Here is a 12,140-nt window from a genome sequence, read left to right on the forward strand (position 1 = left end):
AAATTATTTTTGAAAACTTGTACTCCAATAAAATAGAAAATATCCAAAGCATGGACAAATTTATAGAGTCATATAATTTTCCCAAATTGAATCAGGATTATTTAAAGAAGCTAAACAAATCAATTTCAAGCAATGAAATAGAACATGCTATCAGAAGCCTACCAACCAAGAAAAGCCCGGGACCCAATAGATACACAGCTGAGTTCTAAAATACCCTTAAAGAAGAACTAATACCAGTACTCTTTAAATTATTTTGTGAAATAGAGAAAGAGGGAGCACTTCCAAAGTCACACTGATTCCAAAACTCCACAAAGTCACATCAAATAAAGAAAACATCAGACCAATATCTCTAATGAACATAGATGCAAAAATTCTCAATAAAATTCTGGCAAATTGAATACAAAAACATATGAAATAGATTGTGCACCACAATCAAGTGGGATTCATCCCAGGGATGCATTGTTGGTCCACCCTACAGAAATCAATAAATGTAATTCATCACATCAATAGACTTAAAGAAAAGAACCATATGATCATCTCAATAGATGAAGAGAAAGAATTCGACAAAATGCAGCACCATTTCATGTTCAAAACACTAGAAAAACTAGGAATAACAGGAACATACATCAACATCATAAAAGCTGTCTATGCTAAGCCCCAGACCAATATCACACTAAATGGATAAAAACTGAAAAATATTCCCTCTGAAATCTGGAACTACACAGGGATACTATTTGTCACCACTTCTATTTAACATAGTTTTTGAAACACTGGCCACAGTAATTAGACAGACAAAAGAAATTAAATGGGGATGCATATAGGAAAAGAAGAACTGAAATTAACACTATTTGTTAATGATATGATTCTGTAACTAGAACACCCAAAAAATTCCAACAGAAAATTTCTAGAACTAGTAAATGAATTCAGCAAAGTAGCAGGGTATAAAACTAATACTCATAAATCAAAGGCATTTCTGTATGTCAGTGACAAGTCCTCTGAGAAGGAAACAAGGAATACTACCCCATTTAAAATAGCCTCAAAAATAAAATACTCGGGAATCATCTTAACAAGTGAGGTGAAAGACCTCTACAACAAAAACTACAGAATGCTAAAGAAAGAAATTAATGAAGACCTTAGAAGATGGAAAGGTCTATCTTGTGAGTTCTTAAGACTGCTAGAACATGATTATGCTGTCAGTTCACAGTCCAAAAAGACTAATTCACATCATTGATTCTGCCTTTTATACTCCAATAGCACCTACCTTTCCCCTCTGGCTCTAATGATGACTTCACTTTCTAAATCACAGAGATACTAAGAACCAATGATAACAGATTTTTGTTTGTTTTTGATACCAGGGATTGATCCCAAAAGTACTTAGCTACTAAGCCACATCCCCAACTCTTTTCATTATTTATTTATTTGTTTGTTTGTTTGTTTATTTGTTTGTTTATTTTTATTTTGTGACAAGATCTGGCTAAGTTGCTGAGACTGGCTTTGAACTTGCAATTCTCCTGCTTCAGCCTTCAAGCTGCTACGACTGCAGGTGTTTGCTGCAAGAATTTCTAAAATGCACATTACCCATCAATCCAATTCATTACCGATTGTATCCATACACTCCCCTCCGATTATCTCAGAATCTGCTTCCTATAAACTGTGTTGCTCATGTCCAAGTTTTCACAGCTAGTAAGAAGCAGATGAAGCATTTCAATTCCTATCTTCAAACTCCAATATTCTGCATGTTGATACCCAACTTTATTTGGTGTGTAAATCTCCCTAAATTTGAGTCATCAAACTACAATTGTACTTTTAGTCATGAAATAATAACTTGACCAACTTGTTGGAAAATCCTGACAAAGTAGTTGTCACAGCACCCAACACCTGTGTCTTCTAACAATAATGGCCCTTCATGAAAATTTAAAAATCATTACTTGAGAGATAAACATGAAAAGATTCCCTGAACATGGCACTTTGTGCTAAATTCTCAAAATACTTATTTTCATAAAATCTCTGTGTGTCTCTCAACCTCCTTTGAACCTGTTGAAAATCCACTAATGACATTTCCACTGATGGGTGACTGCAGACCTAAAGTCAGATGTACTGATTAGTTTTTGAGCAATTAGAATTATTTATAGAAATTGTATATCTCATAATTATTATAATTGGAATATTATAATAAATAATTGAACTATTAAAAAATGATGACAGTTGCAATTATTGCTAAAAATTGGAATCAACAGAAATAAAGATGTAAAATAACACATACACCAATTAATTAACTCAATCCAGTCAATTAACAGTACATACATATATTTCAAAACAGCATGTTTTTCATAATAAATACATACACTTTTATTTGTCTATTAAAATAAAATAATTATTATAATTAATTAACATTGATCAATATAATGTTAATTAATATATAAATATATAAATAATAATTATGTATTTCTAATAAATATTTATAAATTTATTATCATTATTTAATTATAATAAAAATGAATGGAATAAAAAATCCTTTATCATTCTGAGTGTCTTGCCAGGCTTGATATTTTGGGTTACAAACAAGGACAAGTGTCAACTTTAGAGAAAATTTGGAAAAGTTTTATTCAATCCAGGAGCAGAAGTAAATTTAAAATAATAATAATAATAATAATGAGTTCAGGTCTGACTGAAATACCAAGTACTCAATGAGGATGGTGTTAAAACAATTACAACTGGTATACACACACACACACACACACACACACACAAATGGCTAGAGCAAATATGGAAATGATAGGACAGTAGGCGGTCATGAAGTCATTTTGCCAATCTTAGTATAGAGGGTTTCTAGTTTGTGAATTTACTTAAGAAATCAAGTCTTGCTTTTTGCTTATAATATAGAACTGCTCAAGGATCCAAGGGCCATCCTTGACTTCTGATATTTACAAAGAAATCATCCAAGAAGGAGAAAATAAACAATGCATATTAAAAAGCATATGGCTCTGTTGGGCATAACACAGGATAAACCTGCATCTTCCATTAAGAAATGTGGTATCCTGGGCTAGGGAAATAGCTCAGTTGGTAGAGTGCTTGCCTTTCATGCACAAGGTCCTGGGTTCAATCCTCAGCATGAAGAAAGAAAGAAAGAAAGAAAGAGAGAGAGAGAGATAGGTGATATCATGTTGACGTTAGACTCTTTGGAAGGTGTTTTGCAAACCTTTGCACTCCCTCTCTTTCTATCTTCCAATGGGTCATGTTCACAGTCTGGGGATGGAGGAAAGCTGTTCACCTGTGGCATCTGGGAAACAAAGACAGTGGGTGGGGTCAGGTATAAGACATGCCTTGCTAGGGCACAGCACAGTGACCTACTTCCTTCACCTGTGGCACATCCCCTACAGATTCCACCACTTTCCAATAATGCCATCCACAGTGACTCCCTCAATATGTTAACCTGCAGATGAGGTCAGAGCCCTTATGAAACAATCACTTCCCCAAACTTCTACTTCTGAAAATTACTGTATTTGGGGAAAAGCCTTCAACACATGAATCTTCAGGGAATAGTTGATATGCAAACCATAACTTGAGAACCATACTTGTAACAAAATTTAATTGAAGAGTACATTGCTGATAACTATAAACATAATCACATGCAACATAATTTTTTGAATATTTTAATATTGAAAAACTGAAATTTTATATTTTGAATAGCATTTCCAAGTTATCTCTTTTCCTAATGCCTGGCAATCCCCATGCTACTTTCTGCTTCAATGAGTTTTGCTACTTTAGACAATTCATGTAAGTGAGATTGTGCAGTATTTGTGCTTTTATAACTAATTCAGTTTTGTAACATGACAGGATGTCCTTTTTCTGGCAGAACAAAATTACACTATATGTATCCATACCATATGTTTCTTATCCATTCACTCAATGACGGACATTCAGGTCCTTTGAAGTTCTTGGCTATTATGAATAAGGCTCAATGAAGCTTATTTCAATATTGCACATAAATACTGAGAAGTACAGGACTGGAATTATTACTTTTTTTGAGGAAACTTCATATTTTTTCCTGTAATGACTGGTCCAATTTACATTCCCAAAAACAATTCAGAAGGGTTCGACACATTTCTTTCCTTTCCTTTCTTTCTTTCTTTTTCCCCTCCTTCTTTCCTTTTTATTGTTTTCTGGCTTCTTCATGTTTATATATATTTTTTCTTCTTTCTATGGGTAATATTAATTTTTTAGATATGTTAGCCAATTGTGTTTTTTAAATTATTTTCTTTTTATAAATATTGCCTTAGTTGTTGAAAGACCTCTTTTTTACTTATTTATATGCAATGTTGAAAATCAAACTCAGGGCCTCACATGGGCTAAGCAAGAGCTCTACCTCTGAGCCACAAACCCAGCCCAGATAATAGTCATTTTAATGTGTATGAATTAGGAACTCATTGATTTTATTGGAATTTCCCTGATGAGTAGTTATATTTGACCAAGGCTATTTATGTCTTCTTTAGAGTAATGTCTATTCAATTTCTTTGCAAACTTTTTAATCAAATCACATAGATTTTTTTTAAATTGCTGTTTCTCCTTGGTACTTAGTTATTTGGTCTTAGGTTGTAGGCATTCCTTTTATATTTGGTATTAATTCCTTACCAGGTCAATGGTTTGCAAGTGTTTTCTCCTGTTCCATAGGTTGAAAGCTTTTGACTCTAAGGTTTTGGAAAAGCATTATGAGGTAGTTTTTTTTTTTTTAATTTAGTTTTACATGTAAAGAAAATCATTTTGTATGAGATTAATTGATTACTCTATCTTTAAGACAGTGCCTGTCTTCTTTCCACAATGCTATATTGATCCTTTATATGGTTCTGAAATAATGAAATTCAGGGATGAACCAAAGCCATGGTGTCAAAGTCATCTTTGGTGCTATCCTATCATTTCTGAATGATTTTCTTCTTATTTAACACTTAGTTGACCAATAGCTTTGCAGGTTCCCCACCCTCAGTTTCTCTTGCCAAAGGGAAAAAGCGAACTGGTGATTTTGTTCCTACTGAAACATCTTCCTCCATTATCCTATTTATATATTTTGGATAATAGATCCAGTCGATAATTGTTGAGAGCAGTGAATGGATCATTGCTTTGAACTACCCAAAGACAGAGGCAACACCTCTCTTGGGAATTTCTCTGTGGGAAGCTGCTAATCCAAGTACTAGTGTCCCTCACAGAGAATTTCATACTGTCAGATGTCCTTCAGGCTCTTTCCTGCTTATGTCCGAATTTTTAATGCCATAGTAGACACTGTTTAAGATAATCAGAAAGAAGGAGCAAGAAGAAGTCAGGTTGGGATGTGCATGTGTGTGTCAGGGAGAAACAGTGGTAAACTGATGACAAAATTAATGAAACTGAAGAAAATTATTATTTACAAGTCCCAGAGAGGTTAGCAGTTTCTGTAGGAGGTGAAAAGCAAGTCTAGGGGAAGAACAAATTCCAACCACTGGACTGTGGAGCAATAAAGAGAGGACATGTAGGACTATGCTTTTGTTAAGGTCAATGGGCTTTTTTCCTTAGGTTTTCAGGCACTGGGTGTAGACTGGCTAGTTTGAGAAAATTCATGAGAAAGAACAGATTTATGAGAATGGAATAGTTACTGGTTTTATCATAGTCAGCAGCTTTGGGTGGCTTGGATTGTGGGGCAGGAAGATGAGGAGCAAGCAGGGTACATCACCACCAGGCACTGGTGATAGCATGTGATTGGATTTCATTTTATGTCAGAGCTAAAAGTGAATGTCAAGCCAATAACTTCATTAGTCAAACTTATGACAGGAAGGAATAAACACTATAAACCATATCTGAAAATGGCAAACTATTATTTTAAAATGCTATTCTTAAATTACTGGAAATGATTTAAATCATTTCTGTCCATGGACAAAAATGTTCTGAGCACAATGACAACTTTTGGGACTCACATATGCCTCCTGAGTGCAAAATGGAGTATAGACATGATATTCGACTCAGGTCCCTTCCCATTCACATATTCTAGTCACTTTAAGATTGTGGCCATCATGTAATTGAGGTTCAATTCACAGTGAAGGAGCCAATAATGACATGGTTAATACTGGGCTCTCATTTTCTGCCTGTGGAGAGGCCTGTTGATTTTGCCTCAGGGATACTCCAGCCCAGGAGAATACCCTGTTAGAAACCCAGGTAGGTGAGATGCTTGCCTTAGAGATCTGCACCTTCATCAGGTAGAACAAGTCTCAAATGGGTGCGGTATCACAGCTCCTCAATGGCCACGCTCTTATAGCCCAGGTCTGGCACCCAGAACAGAGCACATACTCTGATGGACCTCTTAAGAAAGATGGACCAAGACATTCTGCTGTCATCTAAAAATAGTCAACTGGAATTTGAAAGAAAGATAAAATGAATTATTGAAGGCTATACTTGGCTAACACCTTAACAATTGTTTTTAATTGGAGAGAGGTAAATCCCTTGGTGACTAAAAAGGTTATTTCCTTATTAGGCTCAGAGAATTGTAAAACTTCTGTTTTAAACCTTTGCTTTAAACCTTTCTTGGAAAGCAGTAAAAATCCTAGTTTTTTGAATTTGACCAAGATTGAATAGGTAGATGATTTTTCCCCTACTCCCCAAGTATCTTTCCTCCACGGTTAGAAGAATCAAGCTGAAAAATTTCACCTGTTTCTTGGATTCTTTGAAGATGTTTACTTCATGTGAATGAAATTTCAATGTGATATGATCACAGAATTTCAGTCTCCACTTTTGAACATCTGGTAAAACTTCGTGCTAACACCAATCTTATTTGGTTAAGTATTTAATATTTAGATTTAGCTATTGTATAGAATTATAGCATAAAAATCACTTGCAAGGTATGATTAATTGAATTTATTTTATATTAACTTTATTTTGGTACAAATATATCTATTACTTTAAAAGTATTTCAGTTGTTCAAACTCAATACCTGTTTGTTTCATCTGTGAATGTTATTTATTCTCTGAATAAGGAACTTGAAGAACTTCAGTTTATATTTTTGTTTAATGTTGTGTTAAATTGGGTTATTAGTATATTACAATTATATATGATTGTGGAGTTTTTTGACATGTTTATAAATGCATATAACATGATTTGTCTATTTAAATACCAAGTTCTTTCTTCTTTCTCTCCTTCTTCCCCAACCTTCTTCCACTAATTTACTAATTTTTTCTTCTGTTAATATATATATTTTAATTGATGCATTATAGTTTTGCTTATAAGTGGAATTATGACATGTTCCTACATGTGTAGCAGTTTGATTAATTTCATTCTGCAGTTCCTATCCTTTCTCACCCTCCTCCCTACCTCTTGATCCCTCTTTTTTTACTGTACTGTTCTCCTTTCTACTTTCAAAAGCTCCTCTTTCTTTTAATTTTCTTATTTCTCTGTATCTTCCATGCATGAGAGAAACTATTCATCTCTTGACTTCCTGAGTCTGGCTTATTTCACTTGGCATGATATTCTCCAGTTCCATCCATTTACCAGCAAAAGAGGGCATTTCATTCTTCTTCATGGCTAAGACCCATTATGTATCTACACCACATTTTCTTTAACTATTTGTTGAATGCACATGCCTCTAAGAAAAAAAATAAAATAAAAATAGTAAATAAAATGTAGGATTTCAAAAAATGGCTCACAGGCAGCAAGAAAATAATACTTACCTGAAAATGGTTACTAAGAGATTCTTCTATGCATTTTTTTATATTTTACTTTGATTTTTCCTTTTTATTTCTCCCTTCACACATCCCTTCTATTTTTCTCCCTTTGCCTACATATTTGTTTCTCCTGTTCTCTTTCCATTTTTCCCCATCTTTCTCTTTCCTTTACACAGGCCCACAGAGTGATTTCTCTCCCTCTTCCATACCAGTTGCCTCTAATTGCTGACCAAGAAAATAAAATGCATTATTTTCCTTAAAACTTAATTATGTATTAAGTACTAATTTAGATTCATGGTTTCAATTTAGTGATTTTTTTAAATATTTCCCTATGTGTCAAACATAGCTTCCACATTTAGTCATGTCTCTACCAATAAGAATGGCTGCAGGGATGGTGACAATGTTGGTGTTGGTGCCAAGGAGGTGACAGATATCATGACAGTGGCATTGATTTTAATTTACTAATTCATCCTCTTAACAAAAGAAATGAGCCACATCCAACAAGTTTTTTTATTATGCTACCTGTCGATGTTAATGCCTAGGCAAAGTGAGGGAAGACAACTGGCAAAAAGGAAATTAGTTACAGTTTTCCCCGTCCACACCAGAACACCATTTTACAGAACAGCTCCTTACTGATGCACTGTGCAGGAAAAGATCACAGAGGCAGCTGATGGTCTCAGCACTGAACAGGAAGACCCAGGTACTGTTTATTGTTTTGGCTTGGGCTCAGGTATGTCTTGAAATATAAATGTTAAAAGACAATAGCAAATTAAAGGTATCACTGGACCTGCTTGAAAAAGAAATAGCAACTAAACTCTGATAAGTGTGAGAAAGTCAGTCTCTCTCCATTTGCTGCTTTGGAAATCCAGACAATAAAACTACGCACTTCGTAAGGCTGTTTGTGATAATTAAGAAACAGCTCTTTGCACAGTGCCCATAATTAGTAAGCAATATAAGCATTGTAACTATGGTGTACTAATCACACTGCTGCAGACAGGGAGACACAGACAGGTGGCCATGACAAAGCTGGTTCATAACCTGGCTGGAACACAGAGCTGGTTTGCTGTGTCTGGATCCAGTAACATTCCCCGAGAAAAGGAAGCCATGGATGGAAAGAAGCAGGATATGGGTCTGGCAGAAACAGGTGTGTTTTGGGGTAAAACACAGACCACAGTAAGTCCAGTAGATAAGGAAGACTGGAAGAGACAGCAGAAGTCACATGCCAGGTGGAAAGTTGAATTTTGTTCTGTGACTAGAGTAAGTTGCTTTAAGCACCAAGCCTTATGGAAAAAATGTGTGGATATTACCTAGAGCCTTGACCTTATAAACATGAATGAACCACCCCCTAAGGAAATTGAAACTAGCGGCCTAAGCAATCACTGTGAAAAGGAACTGAGTGTTTATGTTTGACGAGAACAGAGTCACTTCTGCTGCCACTTCTCCAGTGGGCTATCCTTACACTGCAGATGAGGAAACCGAGGCTCAGAGATGCCAGCAGGATGACCATGGGACAGACTATACTAAGAAGGCATCTTGCAATATAATCTGCTTTTCATTTTCTGAATCCTCAACCAGTGCTCTTTAAATTTACAAAGGTTTTTGCAATAAAGGCCTTAGCAAGGAGGGAAAGGGTTTTGTAAAGCAGGGCACTTCCAGTCCCCTGTGAATGCTCTGTGTTTTGTGTAATGGTTGGAGAAGAGGCAGATTATAGCATACCAACAGTGGCCTCATTCATGAAATGATATAATCTAAATTTTTTTAAAGCTACAATGTTTGCAAAATCCCTTCAATGGGTCAGCCAGTGTCTCCTACAAAATACCTGGCAAGGCAAGCTGTGTTTCCACTGTAGCTTTTCCTCTTGGTTGTAGTAGCAATCTCTCTTAAGTACCACACTATGTATTTTTCTCTTCTCTGATCATTGAATATAATAGGTAAAAATTTGAGCTGTGTGATAGAATCACTGCCTCCACAAAATGCTAATCATAAAATTATAACATAGCTTTCCAAGGTTTCAGTGTCTCATTCCCATGGGAGGAGTAACGGTTCCTTACCTCATGTGGTATCATCTGGTTTACATGAGGTCATACATGGAACAGTGCCCAACAAGATAATCAACCTGAAAACTAATGTTTTTAGTTCTCATTATTATGCTCAATAATCTTTTGCTGCATTTAGGGGATAGAGAAACTGAAAGAAAAGACTTGGGCTAAATTTTCAACATTGAACAACATGTTAATTGGGATTATATAATCACCAGTTTTAGGCATATATGATCACTTAAATTTTAGAAGTAAAACACAAAATTATAAAAGCATTACCATATTTGTTTTAGTCTGATTTTTAGTAGCTATGACCAAAAGACCAGACAAGAACAATTAGAGGAGGAAAAGTTTATTTGGAGTCTAATAGTTCCAGTAATCTCAGTTCATAGATGGTTGACTTCATTCTTTGGGGGCCCAAGGTGAGGTAGAACATCATGGCAGAAAAATATGATTAAAGAAGGTGGCTCAGGACATGACCACCAGGAAGCAGAGATATAGAAATAGGGATGGGCCAATGCACACCAAAAACAAAATAGAAACCACGAAGGCATGACCCCAGAAACCCAACTCCTCCAGCCACACTGGACTTGCCTACAGTTACCACTCAGTTAATCCCTACCAGGGATTAATGCATCCATTAGGTCAGAACTCTCATAACCCAATCACTTCCCCTTTGAGAGTACACCTCATATCTGAACCATGACAATATGTTTTTGAAAAAGAGAACAGGAAGAATAATTAAAGTCATTGTCTTTATTTGAAAGATAAAGATAATCATAGTATAATTATAGTGCTTGGAATGAGGTAGGTGTCCAAAACTGTTGGCTAACAATAATAAAAATCCTTAAGTTAGAAGAAGGAGGAAGAGAAACCAATTAAACACAGAAGGACAATTTGAAAACATAAAAGACACAAGGGAAAATTTTACTAATGAAGTATGTATGCATCTATAAATTCCATATTTAGTACATTTTCCTCAAAGTCAAATGCATGGATGGTGAATAAATGAATTTAAAAAAACAGACAAATGTTCCTTGGGTCCTAGAAATGCACGAAGTCAAAGAATCATGAATACAAATCATATGTTGCTTTTTTGTAGGTGTCCCAACTTTCAACAGAAGCTCACACACACACCAGATAGATGGGAAATCAGAACAATGTGACAGAGTTCATCCTTTTGGGTCTTACAGAGAACCCGGAGCTGAGGAAAATATTCTCTGCTATATTCCTAATCATGTATGTGACCATCGTGCTGGGAAATCTACTCATTGTGGTGACCATGATTACAAGTCAGAGTCTGAGATCACCCATGTACTTTTTTCTCACCTTCCTGTCCCTTCTGGATGTCACCTACTCTTCTGTCATTGCCCCCAAGTTGATTGTGGACTCCCTCTCTGAGAGCACCATCATCTCCCTTGAAGGATGCTTGACCCAGCTCTTTGCAGAGCATTTATTTGGTGGTGTGGGGATCATCCTGCTCACCGTGATGGCCTGTGACCGCTACGTGGCCATCTGTAAGCCCCTGCACTACACCAGCATCATGAGTCCCCGAGTGTGCTGCCTGCTGGTGGGAGGGGCCTGGCTGGGCGGGTCCATGCACGCAACCATACAGCTTCTTTTCATGTCTCAAATACCCTTCTGTGGCCCCAATGTCATCGATCACTTTATATGTGATTTGTTTCAGTTACTGACAATTGCCTGCACGGACACCCACAGTCTGGGTCTCTTAGTCATCCTCAACAGTGGGGTGATGTGCATGGCCATCTTCCTCATCCTAATCGCCTCCTACATAGCCATCCTATGTTCTCTAAAGTCCTACAGTTCCCAAGGGAGACACAAAGCCCTCTCCACCTGTGGCTCCCACCTCGCAGTGGTTGTGCTGTTCTTTGTGCCGTGTATTTTCTTATATGTGAGGCCGGTGGCTGTTTACCCCATAGACAAGGCGATGGCTGTGTCTGACTCCATCATCACCCCCATGCTGAATCCCTTGATCTACACTCTGAGGAACGCAGAGGTGAAAAATGCCATGAAGAAACTTTGGACAAAGCGAGGGACTTTGGTTGGCAGTTAGTTCACGCTAAGAACTGCAGCTGTTGTTCCCCATAAGAGTTGGTTGTTCTTTCAGAAATGGTGTGAGAACTAAAGCTGTCCATTCTCCACTGGAACTCACAGGGAACTTTTAAATTTAATTTTTTTAAAAGAAAAATCTGTGTTGTAATTTATCATGTGAGCTAAACAGAGTTTTTGATACCCACTTGCTTGATATCCTTCTCTGCTCCCCATCACCTTAGAATCCCCTCACCCTGCCCTGGAATTCTCTGATTCCTCTTGCTACTGCTTGGACCTCTCCAAGCACATCATGAGCCCTCTCCTCCCTCAAACAGCTAGGCAACCCTTTACTCTCCTCAGGGCCTTTGCT

General features: G+C 36.6%; 1 protein-coding gene across 1 annotated transcript; it reads left to right on the forward strand.

Annotated features, from left to right (window-relative positions):
* Positions 1–10,862: 10,862 nt before the first annotated feature.
* Positions 10,863–11,792, forward strand: LOC113176779 (olfactory receptor 4C6). The gene has a single exon (XM_026381322.2). It carries the CDS (start codon positions 10,863–10,865, stop codon positions 11,790–11,792), a length of 930 nt encoding a protein of 309 aa, XP_026237107.2.
* Positions 11,793–12,140: the final 348 nt, after the last annotated feature.

The sequence above is a fragment of the Urocitellus parryii genome, chromosome 4, assembly GCF_045843805.1.
Source record: "Urocitellus parryii isolate mUroPar1 chromosome 4, mUroPar1.hap1, whole genome shotgun sequence".
In the NCBI taxonomy this organism is placed as follows: Eukaryota; Metazoa; Chordata; class Mammalia; order Rodentia; family Sciuridae; genus Urocitellus; species Urocitellus parryii.